Genomic DNA, 15,691 nt, shown 5'->3' with positions numbered 1-15,691 from the left:
CATTGCTTCTATTGCCAATCACTTTAAATGAGGGTCCTCTGGTTCACAAGCCTTTTAAACAATGGGAACTGTTCCTCTCTATCTCCTCTGTCTAGACCCCTCATGATTCTAAACACCTCTATCAATTCTCCTCTCACCCTCTCTTCTCCAAGGAAAGCCGCCCAGCTTCTTCAATCTATCCACATAACTTAAGACCCTCATCCCTGGAACGTTTCTCGTAATTTTTTTTTGCACCCTCTCTAAACTCTTCACAACTTTCCTAAAGTGTGGTGCCCAGAATTGGACACAATACTCCAGATGAGGCTAAACCAGTGTTTTCTAACAGTTTATCATAACTTCCTTATTTTTGTACTCTATGCCTCTATTTATAAATCCCAGCATCACATATATCTTTTGAACCACTTTCTCAGCCTCCCCTGCCACCTAAAACACTGCACATACACCCCCAGATTCCTCTGTACCTGCACCCCTTTCAGAATTGTATCCTTTATTTCACTTTGCTTTTCCTCACTTTTCCTACCAAAAGCTACCACATCACATTTCACTGCATGAAATTTCAGCTGCCACATGCCCACCCATTCCACCAGCCTACCTATGTTCTCTTGAAGTCTATCACTATCCTCTTTACAGTGCATAATACTTCCAAGTTTTGTGTCATCTGAAAATTTTGAAATTGTGCCATGTACACTCAAGTCTAGGCTATTAACATATATCAAGAAAAGCAGTGGTCTGACAATATGACGTAAAAGGACATAGAGACAGTGAAAATGCCAGCTCTGAGCGCTCCTTGGAGGTGCCCTACTACCGCCCTGTTTCTCTGTTTGTGGCCTTTTCATTATTTTATCTTCTCTGATTCATTCCCCATTACTAGATCCAGTAACGAATCCTTAGGTCTATGACATAAAGGGGTGAATGCACCCCCATCAGCACCTCACCTGCTTTAAATTTGGCTGCCTCGCAGGAATGATATGGTGGGGGCAGCCTTAATTACTTGAGAGTGAGACATTTGCCCCTCAGGGACAGGAATTCCCACCCTCGAAAGCTGCCAGCCAATCAGATTGGCTGGCAGCTCCGTCATCCCATCAACGCCAAGATCAAGTAGTGGCCACTGCTGGGACTACAAGCAGTCTCGTGGAAAGAAGCAGGTGGATACTGGACTTGAGGGTAAGTCCAGGCATATTGGTCAGGCAGGGATTGGAGACCCCAGCAACAGGGAGAGGGAATTTAGGAGTTGAGTTTTAGAGGCCGGGGAGGCACAAGGGTGGGGGTACCATCTCGGAGGGGTTTCTCCTGAAGGGCACAGGGGACACCCCCGAAGGAGGTACCCCCCACTTCCTGCGCCTTTAACCCATGCAGTGAAACCTGCCAGGCTACCTGCCTTCCTTCCACCTACCCTAGCAGCACGTACTGCAGCAGTGGAGGTGGAATCAGGTTCTTAAGTGGCCATTAATTGGACACTTTTTTGTGTACCTTTCCTGCCCTCCTCCTTAATATGGGGGACAGGTTGGAGGTGGTTAGGAAGGCAATGGGCTGGCCACCTGTTTTATTTCACATGCCCCCCTCACCTTCAAATACACCAGTGGTGGGGGTGGGGGGGGGGGCCTTAAAAGTCACCCTATTGGGTCAGGAAGGAGTCTTGGTCACATTGTAGGAGCTCCATTTCCTTATCCCCTTTATCCTCTGTCCGGTTAATATCAGAGTAGTTGAAATCCCCCATGAGTATTGTTCTTTTTGTTAATGCATTTCCCTAACTTGTCTGCATATTTCTTCCTCCACCTCTCTTCCCCTATTATGTGGTCTGTAGACGACACCTATTAGTGTGATTGATCCTTTATCATTTTTTACCTCTATTCGTATGGATTCTATTTCGCTCTTCCTGATAACTGTGTCCCTTTTCTCTACAGCCTTTTTTTTCCCTGATAAGTTCAGCTACTCCACCTCCCCTATTTCAATCTCTATCTTTCCTTAATATATCAGGCCCTGTAATGCTTAATTCCCAGTCCTGATTTTTCTGTAGCCATGTCTCAGTAACTGATACTATCCTGCGGCCAGGATTTTCTGGCTCCATCATGGCAGAGCCTGCTGTGACAGATTCGGCGATCCAGCCAAAAGTCCATTGACTTTCAGCAAGATTGGACGATCCCAGCAACAGGCGGGACCAGAAAATCCTGCCCTATGTCTGGTTCCTCACAATGTGTTTACTGGGGAGACAGTGGCATTGTGGCAATGCCACCAGGTTAATGCTCCAGGGACAAAATTTCAAATCCCACCATGATAGCTGGTGGAATTTTAATTCAATTATTTAGACATAAAAAAGTAGTCTGGGATTGTAAGCTAGTCTCACCAATGGTGCCATAAAACTATCATCAATTGTTGTAAAAACTCCTCTGGTTCGCTAATGCCCTTTGGGGAAAGAAATCTGCCGTCCTTACTTGGTCTGGCCTGCATCTGATTTGAGACCCACAGCATGTGGTTGACTCTTAACTGCCCTCTGAAATGGCCTAAAAGCCGCTCAGGTCAAGGGCAATTAGAGACGGGCAACAAATGCTGGCTTTGTCAGCAATACCCGCATCACATAAAAGAATAAAGAAAACTGTATTATTACCTCCAATTCCCTGGTTTATTATGGGCACCCTGTGCATTGCTGTACAAGCAGGTTAATTCAATTTTAATAGCAGTTCCTCTTACTTGATTTTTAATCTTCATCTTACACTCCTGTTTCATATCTCCTTTCCACCTAAATCCTCACAGTTAATTCTTCCCTAGCCATTCCTTTCCTGTTTCGATTGTATTTATTTGTTTACCTTCCTCCTCTATTCTGCGAAGATATGGGATCTATCCCAGTTCAGATAAAGTCCATCCCCTTCGGTACACTTCCCTCCTGTCCCAGTACTGTTACCAGTGTCCCATAAAAATGAACCCATCTTTCCCACACCAGCTCTTTAGCCGAGGTTTGAGTAACCTTACGAAGAGGATAGAAATCAGAAGGGAAAGATAAAGGGGAATAAAGGGTCACCTTTAGCCTAATGTGTGGAATATAAATCACACCCGGGTATGAGTCACTCTTCTCTTGAGGCACGAACTGGACCTGGCCCTACCTACAAGCCTGTTTGGGGATATTTACTTCTTACCGATGTGATGTTGCTGGTCTCTTGTGAGGTTTGGTTGGAAACTGAAGACAGTAGGGTCACCACCAGGACTTGTTTCATGTAATCCATTGAATCTGCCTCAGGAGAGTAGGTGTGACTATCAGAAAGAGAACGGACAGAGTTGTGAGAAAGACAACAAGTAGCTACACTCAGACCATCCCCTACCACCACCACCCAACGACACCTGTCCTTAGGAGTAAGGCAATTCATAAACCCTTGATGAGGATGAAACAGTAGCCTGGAACTGTAATGTTGTAAGTCATACCCCTTGCCTGACTACATTCTACTTCAGCTTTCTGTTGGAAAAAGTACTGCTAACTGGGGCCAAATGTTTCCTCACTACAAGGGAATTCATAGGACCTCAATGTGGCGTAAAAAAATAGAGGCAATGAAAATGCCAGCTTCTGAACACTCCCAGGAAGATGTTATGGGAGTGGCACAGGAAATCCAGGAATTCATGAATTCAAAACCAAACATGTGATAGGATTACTTGCAGCCTACCGCTGTCATTTATGCTCTACACAAGCCTTCTCACTGCCCTCTTTATCTAGCCTTACAATAAGTTGTGCAAGTGCATTCAACAAATTTGAGTCTGTGCTAGCATTAAAAAAGGCAATGAAGTGTGCTAATGCAGCTTATTATAATCCTAGAATCAAAGGAACTTACAACACAGGAGGATATTCAGCCCGTTGTGCCTGTGCTGGCTCTTTGAAAGCGCACATATGTTTAGTCTTAGATATCCACTTTTTACCCATAACCAGAAGTTCCTCAACTTCAAGTGCCTGTCGAGCTCCCATTTGAAATTAATTATGGAATAAACTTCCATCACCTTTTCAGGTTGAGCATTCCAGGTCCTGACAACTCTGAGTGAAAAAAAATCTCCACATCTCCCCTCAAGACCTTTTGCCAATGATTTTAAATCAATGATCTCTGGTTATTGACTCTTCTCCAGAGAAGATAGTTTTTCTCTAATTGCTCAATCCAAACCTCTCATCATCTTGACAACCTCTATTGGTTCACCTCTTCACTTTCTCTGTTCCAAGGAGAACAGTCCTAACCTCTCCTCATATTGATGAAGAGAGCATAGGGAGAGCTTTATTCTTTGGCTAACCTGTCCTGGGAGTGTTTGCCAGCACAGATACAATGGGCCAAGTGGGTTCTTTCTGCATCATAAATTTTCTATATTTGATAGGACAGTTCAGAGGGAGTTTACTCTCTTTCTAAACAGTGCTGTACCTGGCGTTAGAATTAATGGCAAAAAGCAAAGAGGTTCTCCAGCACTGACATCTTATGATCAGTAGAATAACTGTCTAAACTAAAGATGTGGTACTTACTTGAACAGATCTACTAGGATGATGACAATATCTTTGTCCAGGTTAACTCCATCTACTAATGTCTCAATATCACTGCTTGTCCCACACAAGATGATCACTGAGATTAAAAAACAGTTAGATTAATGTTAATTCTTTTCCACTGTTTCCCTCCTTGACACCAAGATTCAGTTTAAACAAAGAGCAGAGAGAGCAGCTAATTGGTGAGTTGGATTAGTGAGTATTTCTAGTCTTTAAAGTAAAATTAAGGTCTACAGTTTGTGTTTAAGTCTCTAAGTAAAGAGCAGCAATACTAGAGTAATTAATTAATAAAATAAATTAAATGTGGTAGTGATGGCAGGACAGGTGATGTGTTGCTGCTGCAGCATGTGGGAACCGACTGGACAACAAGGCGATCCAGAGCGAACACATCTGTAGTAAGTGTTTATAGCTCGGGAAACTTCGGATCCAAGTTGAGGAGCTGGAGTCTGAGCTGCAGACATTGCGCCACATCAGGGAGGGGAAAGTTACCTGGACACTTTGTTCCAGGAGGTGGTCACACAACTCAGAACAGCTAATTCAAATTTAGCCTGTGATCAGGGACAGAAAGATATAGCTGCAGGTGAGGCAGTTATAGGGATCCAGAGGATAGCGTCTAAGGAGCCTCAGCCCCTGCAATTGTCTAACAGTTATGAGGTTCTTGCATCCTGTGTGGATGAGAGCAGGGGCCTCAGGGAGGATGAGAAATTGACCACGGCACCGTGGTACAGGAAGTCAATCAAGTGGGGGAAGGAAATAGGAACATACTAGTGGCAAAATTAATGGCTCTTAAGTGCACATGGTATTCGGAACAAAAATAAATGAATTAATGGCACAAATGGAGGTTAATGGGTATGATCTTATAGCCATTATGGAGACATGGTTACAAGGAGATCAAAGCTGGGAACTAAATATTTAGGGGTATGTGACTTTTCAACAGGACAGGCAGGAACGAAAGGGTGGTGGGGTAGCTTTGTAAGTACAAGATGGAATAAGTACAATAGCAAGAAATGATCTTGGATCGGAAGATGTAGAATCCATATGGGTGGAGGTAAAAAATAACAAGGGGAAGAAGATACTGGTGGGAGTAGTCTGTAGATCCCCTAATGGTAGCTATGCTGTAGGACAGAGAATAAATCAGGAGGTAATGAGGGCATGTGACAAAGGCAGTATATTAATCATGGGTGACTTTAACCTTCATGTAGATTGGGAAAATCAAATTGGCAGAGGTAGCCACGAGCAAGAATTCATAGAGTGTATTCGGGACAGTTTCCTAGAACAATATATTGTGGATCCACCAGGGATAAGGCTATTTTTGATTTGGTAATGTGTAATGAGGCAGGTTTAATAAATTATCTCAGAGTAAAAGATCCCCAAGGAAACAGTGAACATAATACAGTGGGATTTAGCATTCAGTTTAAGAGTGAGAAACTTGGTCGGAAGCAACAGTGCTAAACTTAAATAAGGGTAATTACAAAAGAATGAGGGCAGAGTTGGCTGGAGTGGACTGGGAGAGGAGTTTAGCAGAAAAGATGGTTGATGAACAATGGCAGGCATTTAAGAAAATAGTTCATGACTCATAACAAAGATATATCCCAGTGAGGAAGAATGATTCTAGGAAGGGAATAAATCAATCATGGTTAACCAAGAAGTTAAGGATAGTATCAGGTTGAAAGAAAAAAATCGTACAATGTGGCAAGGATTAGTTGTAAGGCAGAGGATTGGGAAAGTTTTAAATACCAATAGAAGATTACCAAAAAAATGACAAAGAGGGAGAAAATTACTTGAGAGTAAACTGCCAAGTAATATAAAAATGGAAAGTAAGAGCTTCTTTAAATATATAAAAAGGAAGAGAGAGGCCAAAGTCAATTTAAGCCCCTTAGAGAATGAGGCTGGGGAAATAATCATGGGGAACCAGGAAATGGCAGAGGCGTTGAATACATACTTTGCATCAGTCTTCACGGTAGAAGACACTAATAGCACGCCAAAACTACTAAATAACCAAGGACAAAAGCAGGGGAGGAAATAAATACAATAACTATCGCTAAAGAAAAGGTACTAGGGAAGTTAATGAAGCTAAAGGCCGATAAGTCCCCTGGACCTGATGGGTTGCATTCTAGGGTATTAAAGGAAGTAGCTGCAGAGATAGTGGATGCACTGATAGTAATCTTCCAAGAATTGTTAGATTCTGGAAAAGTACCAGAGGACTGGAAAACTGCCAATGTAACACCCTTATTCAAAAAGGAAGGGAGACAAAAAACAGCTAACTATAGGCCAGTTAGCTTAACATCTGTCATTGGGAAAATGTTAGCGTTTATTATAAAGGATGTAATAGCAGAGCATTTGGAAACGAATAATATAATCAAACAGAGTCAGCACGGCTTCATGAAGGGAAAGTCATGCCTGATAAAATTGTTAGAATTCTTTGAGGAGGTAACAAGCAGGATAGATAAAGGGGAACCAGTAGATGTAATATATTTGGATTTCTAAAAAGTGTTCGAGAAGGTACTGCACATAAGGCTACTTAATAAGATAACAGCGCATGGTTTTAGAGGTAGTATATTAGCATGAATAGAGGATTGGCTAACTAACAGAAGAAGAGAGTAGGAATAAGGGGGGCATTTTCAGGATGGCAACTTGTAACTAGTGGAGTGCCACAGGGATCAGTGCTGGGGTCACAATTATTTACAATATATATTAATGACTTGGATGAGGGAAGTTAATGTACTATCATCAAGTTTGCAGATGACACAAAAATAGGTGGGAAGGCAAGTGGTGAGGATGACACAAAGAGTCTACAGAGGAATATACACAGGTTAAGTGAGTGGGAAAAAACTTGGTAGATGGAATATAACGTGGGAAAATTTGAGGTTATGCACGTTGTCGGAAAGAATAGAGGAGCTGAATATTACTTAAATGGAGAAAGACTGCAGAAAGCTACAGCACAGACGGGTCCTTGTGCATGACTCACAAAAAGCTAGCATTCAAGTTCAGCAGGCAATAGGGAAGGCAAATGGAATGTTGGCCTTTATTTCAAAGGGAATGGAGTATAAAAATAGGGAAGTCGTGCTAAAATTGTAAAAAGGCACTAGTTAGACCACACCTGAGAACAATTTTAGTCCCTTTATCTAAGGAAAGGTGTAGTGGCATTGGAGGCAGTCCAGGGAAGGTTCACCAGGATGATCCTGCCTATGGTGGGATCTTATTATGAGGAGAGGTTGAGTAGGTTGGGCCTGTACTCATTGGAGTTTAGAAGAATGAGACGCAACCTTATTGAAACATATAAATTCTTAGGGGGCTTGACAGGGTAGATGCCGTGAGGTTGTTTCCCCTTGTGGGAGAGTCTAGGATTAAAGGGCATAATCTCAGAGTAAGGGGTCACCCATTTAAGACAGAGATGAGGAGGAGTTTCTTCTCTCAGAGGGTAGTGAATCTGTGGCAATCTTTACCACAGAGGGCTGTAGAGACTGGGTCATTAAGTATATTCAAGGCTGAGATAGACAGATTTTTAATCAGTAAAGGAATCCAGGGTTTTGGGGCAAAGGCAGGAAAGTGGAGTTGAGGATTATCAGATCTGCCATGGTCTCATTGAATGGTGGAGCAAACTCGATAGGCCGAAAGGTCTATTGCTGATCCTACATCTTATTGTAAAGAATGAGGTATGAGCAGAAACAGCAATGTGATAATGACCAGGTAATTTTTTTTTTGTGATGCTGTTTGAAGGACAAATATTACTTTGGCAAATCTCTTGCTCATCTTCAAAACAGTGTCATTGGGTCTTTTACATTTGCCTGACAGTAGCAGGGGCTCCGTTTAGCATCCCACCCAAAACACAGCACCTCCAACAGTGTGGTGCTCCTGCAACACTGCCCTAGACAATCAGACTGGATGGTGTGCTTGTCTCCAGAGTGCAATTACGTTTGGTCTCTCCAATGTAGAGGAGACCACATTGGGAGCAACGAATGCAGTAGACTAAGTTGGGGGAAATGCAAGTGAAATGCTGCTTCACTTGAAAGGAGTGTTTGGGTCCTTGGACGGTGAGGAGAGAGGAAGTGAAGGGGCAGGTGTTGCATCTTTTGCGTGGGCAAGGGGTTGTGCCATAGGAGGGGGTTGAGGAGTAGGGGGTGATGGAGGAGTGGACCAGGGTGTCCCGGAGGGAGCGATCCCTACGGAATGCCGATAAGGGGGCTGAAGGGAAGATGTGTTTGGTAGTGGCATCATGCTGGAGTTGGCGGAAATGGCGGAGGATGATCCTTTGAATGCGGAGGCTGGTGGGGTGATAAGTGAGGACAAGGGGGACCCTATCATGTTTCTGGGAGGGAGGAGAAGGAGTGAGGGCGGATGCGCGGGAGATGGGCCGGACACGGTTGAGGGCCCTGTCAACGACCGTGGGTGGAAAACCTCGGTTAAGGAAGAAGGAGGACATGTCAGAGGAACTGTTTTTGAATGTAGCATCATCGGAACAGATGCGACGGAGGCGAAGGAACTGAGAGAATGGGATGGAGTCCTTACAGGAAGTGGGGTGTGAGGAGCTGTAGTCGAGATAGCTGTGGGTGTCGGTGGGTTTGTAATGGATATTGGTGGACAGTCTATCACCAGAGATTGAGACAGAGAGGTCAAGGAAGGGAAGGGAAGTGTCAGAGATGGACCACGTGAAAATGATGGAGGGGTGGAGATTGGAAGCAAAATTAATAAATTTTTCCAAGTCCTGACGAGAGCATGAAGCAGCACCGAAATAATCATCGATGTACCGGAGAAAGAGTTGTGGAAGGGGGCCGGAGTAGGACTGCAACAAGGAATGTTCCACATACCCCATAAAGAGACAGGCATAGCTGGGGCCCATGCGGGTACCCATAGCCACACCTTTTATTTGGAGGAAGTGAGAGGAGTTGAAGGAGAAATTGTTCAGCGTGAGAACAAGTTCAGCCAGACGGAGGAGAGTAGTGGTGGATGGGGATTGTTCGGGCCTCTGTTCGAGGAAGAAGCTAAGGGCCCTCAGACCATCCTGGTGGGGGATGGAGGTGTAGAGGGATTGGACGTCCATGGTGAAGAGGAAGCGGTAGGGGCCAGGGAACTGGAAATTGTTGATGTGACGTAAGGTGTCAGAGGAATCACGGATGTAGGTGGGAAGGGACTGGACAAGGGGAGAGAGAAGGGAGTCAAGATAACGAGAAATGAGTTCTGTGGGGCAGGAGCAAGCTGAGACGATCGGTCTACCGGGGCAGTTCTGTTTGTGGATTTTGGGTAGGAGATAGAAGCGGGCCGTCCGAGGTTGGGCAACTATCAGGTTGGAAGCTGTGGGAGGGAGATCCCCAGAGGAGATGAGGTCAGTGACAGTCCTGGAAACAATGGCTTGATGTTCAGTGGTGGGGTCATGGTCCAGGGAGAGGTAGGAGGAAGTGTCTGCGAGTTGACGCTCAGCCTCCGCGTGGTAGAGGTCAGTGCGCCAGACAACAACAGCACCACCCTTGTCAGCGGGTTTGATGACAATGTCAGGGTTGGACCTGAGAGAATGGAGTGCAGTAAGTTCAGAGAGAGACAGGTTAGAATGGGTGAGAGGAGCAGAGAAATTGAGACGACTAATGTCGCGCCGACAGTTCTCAATGAAAAGATCGAGAGAAGGTAAGAATCCAGAGGGAGGGGTCCAGGTGGAGGGAGAATATTGAAGATGGGTAAAAGGATCCGTTGAACTGGGAGAGGACTCCTGCCCAAAGAAGTGAGCCCGGAGACGAAGACGGCGGAAGAAGAGTTCAGTATCATGCCGAGCCCGAAATTCATTGAGGTGAGGGCGTAAGGGTATGAAACTAAGTCCTTTGCTGAGCACTGAACGTTCAGCATCGGAGAGGGGAAGGTCAGGGGGTATAGTGAATACACGGCTGGGGTTGGGATTGGAAGATGGGGTGGGGACGGAGGGACAGGCAGGGGTGGAGGGTCCTAGATGGGTGTTGGTGTCGATGAGTTGTTAGTGTTAGCAAGCTATTGGGTAGGAGGAATCAGAGACCAGCCTAATCCTACCCTCATAGCACACATGCACATACCTCCCAGCAGGAGGTGCTGGATAGCAATCAGGCGTCAAGTTGCACTGGTATATCGACCCCAGCCCAGGTTCAATAAAACAAACGCCCAGATTTTTATGCTGGAACATTCTTGAACTTTAAGGACTTGCCCAGAAATGCAAACTTTCTCAGCCAAATTGGACAGACCCCAAAAATAAATCCTGCTTACTTAGAATAGTAGGATGGTTACAGCATAGAAGATGGCCATTTGGCCTTTGAGTCCATGCAGGCTCTCTGTAAGAGCAATTTAGCTGCACTCACTCCCCCCTGGCTTTTCCCATAGTGCTGCAAATTTGTTCTTTTCACTTATCCAATTCCCTTTTGAAAGCCCCGATTGAATCTACCGCACCCATACTCTCAGGCACACCATTGGTTCTTTTGCCAATCACCATAAATTGGAATCATCTGGTCATTGATCCTTCCACCAACCATAAAATTATAGAATGGTTACAGCACAAAGAGGCCATTCAGCCCGTGGTGTCTAGGCAGGCTCTGTGGAAGTGCAACTCATCTATTCCCACTTCCCCACCTTTTCCCCATATTTTTTCACTTCAGATAGTTATACAATTCTCTTTTGAAAGCCATGATCGAATCTGTCTCCAGCACACTCTCTGGCAGAGAATTCCAGATTCTAATTCAGTGATACATAAAAGATGTTATTTCTCATGTCACCATTTCTCCTTCTGTCAATCACTTTAAATCATGTCCTCTGGTTCTCGATCCTTCCATCAATGGAAACAGCTTCTCTCCATCGACTCTGACTAAACCTCTCACGATTTTGAACACCTCCATTAAATATCTTCTCAACCTCTCTTCCCTAAGAAAAACAGCCCCAGCTTCTCCAATCTATCCACGTAACTGAAGTCTCCCATCCCTGAATTTGTTCTCATAAATCTTTTCTGCACCTTCTTGAAAGCCTTCACATCCTTCCTAAAGTGTGATGCCCAGAATGGATATAATCTTCATAATGACCTTGCTTTAGTATTCTATGCCTCTCTTTATAAAACCGAGGAACCCAGATCTCTTTCTACTACTTTCTCATCCACTCTGCCCTGCCACCTACAACAAGTTGTGCACATAAACCCCCAGGTCCTTCTCTCCTTCATTCCCTTTAGAATTGCACCCTTTATTTAATGTTTGCCTCTCTTCATTCTTCCCACCAAAATGTCTCACTTCATACTTCTCTGCATTAAATTTCATATGCTACATGGCCATCCATTCCACCAGCCTATTTTAAGACCTCTTGACGTCTATCGCTATTCTCCTCAAAGCTCACAATACTTCCTATTTTTGTGCCATCTGCAAATTTTGAAATTGTGCTCTTTACTGCCAAGTAATTTTTATGCACCAAGAAAAGCATTGATTCTAATACCACCCCACCGTATCCTTCTTTGAAGGAGTCACATATGTTGTGGATAAAGGGGAACCGGTGGATGTAACATACTTGGATTTCCAGAAGGCACTTGATAAAGTGTCACATCAAAGGTTATTGCAGAAAATAAAATTTCATGGTGTAGGGGGTAACATATTGGCATAGGTAGAAGATTGGCTGGCTAACAGGAAGGGCAGAGTTGGCATAAGTGGGTCTTTTTCTGGTTGGCAGAATGTGATGATTGATGTGCCACAGGGATCAGTGCTAGGGCCTCAACATCTTAGAATTTATATAAATGGTTTGGATGAAGGGACAAAAGGAATGGTTGATAAATTTGCTGATGATACAAAGATAGGTAGGAAAGTAACTTGTGAAGCGGACGTAAGGAGACTACAAAGTGATATAGATAGGTTAAGTGAGTGGGAAAAGATCTGGAAAATGGAATATAATGTGGGCAAATGTGAAGTCATTCATTTTGTCAGGAAGAATATAAAAGAAGCTTATTATCTAAATGGTGAGAGATTAAGGAACTCTGAGATTCAGAGGTCAGGGTGTCCGAGTGTATGAATCATGAAAGAATAGTGTGCAGGTACAGCAAGTAATTAGGAAAGTGTTATGACTAATGCAGTTGATAAAGCGGAGTTATTTAAAAATCCCAGAGGGCAACTTTAAACAACTGTCATAACCTATAAGTTTAAGTGTTATGTTTGAAATGCGACTCGAAACTCAGGAATCAGATTACTAGTTCTCGAGGTTTTACATTAAGCTAAATGAAATATTTTATTAATTTACACAGGTTAAAATATATGTACACATGGCTACAAATTACTACTATCATAACTTTTAACAAATTCCCAAACTAATCCCCATTAAGGCAACTGCAACCTATAGGCTTAACCAAACACCAGGCAAAGCATTTTCACCTTACGAATTCAAAATAAGGTTCTTTTCACTGTGGAACCAGTTGGAGGCTTGCAGCTGCTTTTTGATCTTACATTGCCTCTGCTCTGCACACCTGAAAACTACTGATGTTATACCTATCAGCCTGAGTGAATGTTAATTCTCATTGTATCAACAACCTCTTTGAACTTCACCTTTTAACAATGAAACCCCTTTCATAGTACCAATTTTATTAGTAATATAAACATATTGCTTGGTAACTGCTAGTAAGGTGACAGTTTTCACCTCCATTCTTGAATGCTCTATTCAAAAAATGCAAATGCATGCTATCTCTCTTCCATATCAAAACTAGTACATATCAAAGCACCCAGACTAGCTGGCTTTAATCCAATTAACACATACCTGCAGACTAAACCTCTATTTTAAAAGAAAAATATTTTCCAAAAAATTATATACATTAATAGTTTCATGACAAAAGCTAATGGAACGTTATCATTTATTGTGAGGGGAATCGGTTACAACAGGAGGGAGGTTATGCTTCAGTGTACAGGGCATTGGTGAGACCGCATCTGGAGTATTGTGTACAGTGCTGGTCTCCTTATTTAAAGACAGATGTAAATGCATTAGAAGCAGTTCAGACAAAGTCTACTAGACTAATACCAGGAATGGGCAGGTTATTTTGTGAGGAAAGGTTGGACAGATTAGGCTTGTATCCACTGGAATTTAGAAGAATAAGAGGTGACTTGATCAAAACTTTTAAGATCCTGAGGGGTCTTGACAGGGTGATGTGGAGTGGATGTTTCCTCTTGTGGAAGAATCTAGAATTAGGGGTCATTGTTTAAAAATAAAGGATTGCTCATTTAAGACAGAGATGAGGAGAATGTTTTACTCTCAGAGGGCTGGGAGTCTTTGGAACTCTCTTCCCGAAAAGGCAGTGGAAGCAAAGTCTTTGGAAATTTTTGTGGCAGAGCTAGATAGATTCTTGATAAACAAGGGGGCGAAAGGTTATCAGGAGTAGGCAGGAATGTGGGGATCAGCCATTCAGATCAGCCATGATCTTATTGATTGGCAGTGCAGGCTCGAGGGGATGAGTGGCCTTCTCCTGCTTCTAATTCGTATTCGTATTGAGAAACCTTCCTCCTGTCCAAAAAAACAGCCATTCACCACCACTCTCGGTATCCTGTCGCTCAACCAACTTTGTATCTATGCTGCCATCTTCGCTTTTATTTAATGGGTTTCAACTTTGATAAGCCTGGTGTGCGGCACTTTATCAGATGCTTTTTGGAAGTTTATATACATCACATCATTCACATTACCCTTATAAAACTACTACGTTATCTCATTAAAAAATACAATCTGCCTTTAACAAATCCATGCTGTCTTTCCTTAATTAATCCACACTTGTCCAAATGACTGTTAGTTTTGTTCCAGATTATCATTCCTAAAAGTTCTGCCACCACTGAGATTAAACTGACTGGCCTGTCATTGCTGGGCTTACCCTTTTTTGAACAAGGCTGTAATATTTGCAGTTCTCCAGTCTCTGGCATCACCCCTATATCTATGGAGGATTGGAAAATCATGGTAAGTGGGTACAGAATTTCCACCCTTACTTCCCTCAGCATCTTCCGATTCATCCATTTGGTCCCGGTAGATTATCAACTTTAAGCACAGCCAGCATCTCTAAAACCTCCTCTTTAACAATTTTTAGCTGATCCAGTATCTCACGACATCCCGTTTCATAATTAATTTAACAGCATCCTCTTCCATGGTGAAGACAGATTCAAAATATTCATTTTGTAGCTCATAAAACCCTCCATATTAGAGGTAGATCACCTCATAAACAGGAGGCACTACTGCAATGAGCAAACTGACTGCATAGCAAGCTGGGCCAGGACATACTACAGAGCAATTAACCTGTGAACTTGGTGCCAGGGTCAATAAACCAGTCTGACTGGTGCAGCTGGGGCTGAGCATTACGGGAAGGGTGGAACCAGAGGCAAGTATTGCGACAGTGTATATCATGTAGTTGTTTCTTACCCAGATTAAGTATCCAGGAGGAATTGTTTTACTGGTGGGGGATAAAGCAGAGTTTATTACCAATTGGTAAAAAAACTTTGAGAAGTTGAATGTCCGCTAAATGAGAATGATAAGCAGACAATGATTTCATTTAGAAAACAAAGCAGCCGACAGAATTGATTCAAAGCTGTAACTGGCCCATAAATCTTGGGTTCCACGTGTATCTTTCCACCTGCTGACACATTAATCCAAATGTACTGTTCACCAGGGATCTGTATACTCACGTGAATTCAAATCACTCCATAGGTTGGAGCCTGCAGTATTTCCATATGCTAATTCACAATATGTCCCATTCACCCATCACTCTTGTGTTTGCTGACCTACATTGGCTTTTCGTCTAGCAACACCTCGATTTTAAAATTCTCAGCTTTGCTTTCAAATCCCCTCAAGGCCTTGCCCCTATCTATCCCTAACCTCTTCCAGCCCTACAAACCTCTGAGATCTCTGTGCTCCTCCAATTCTGACCTCTTGCGTATCCCTGATTTTCATTGCTCCACCATTGGTGGCCATGCCTTCAGCTGCCAAGGTCTTAAGCTCTGGAATTCCTTCAATAAACTGCTCCAACCTCTTAAGCTCTCTCTCCCCCTTTAAGACACTTCTTATAGCCTATCTCTTTGACCAAGCTTTTAGTCACCTCTACTAATATCTCGTTATGTGGCTCAGTGTCAAATTTTGTTTCATAATGCTCCGGTAAAAAACCTGAGGATATTTCATTACATTAAAGGCCAGACAATCAGTAGGATACCAAAGCTCTGCTTCAAGGATGCTTCCAAGCATCACATGAAGGCC

The 15,691-nt window shown here is 43.3% G+C and overlaps 1 protein-coding gene across 1 annotated transcript in view; it reads right to left on the bottom strand.

Annotated features, from left to right (window-relative positions):
* The window catches only part of LOC121271602 (heat-stable enterotoxin receptor-like), a 113,080-nt gene that overhangs the window by 74,712 nt on the left and 22,677 nt on the right, over nucleotides 1–15,691 (bottom strand). The window contains exons 6-7 of the mRNA XM_041177638.1: nucleotides 4,484–4,580; nucleotides 3,132–3,246 (exon numbers count right to left, since the gene is read on the bottom strand). Coding sequence (XP_041033572.1) covers nucleotides 3,132–3,246; nucleotides 4,484–4,580 — 212 coding nt within the window. The remainder of the gene's footprint in view (nucleotides 1–3,131; nucleotides 3,247–4,483; nucleotides 4,581–15,691) is intronic.

The sequence above is a fragment of the Carcharodon carcharias genome, chromosome 31 (assembly GCF_017639515.1).
Source record: "Carcharodon carcharias isolate sCarCar2 chromosome 31, sCarCar2.pri, whole genome shotgun sequence".
Taxonomy (NCBI): Eukaryota; Metazoa; Chordata; class Chondrichthyes; order Lamniformes; family Lamnidae; genus Carcharodon; species Carcharodon carcharias.
This window is presented reverse-complemented; position numbering and strand designations above follow the sequence as displayed.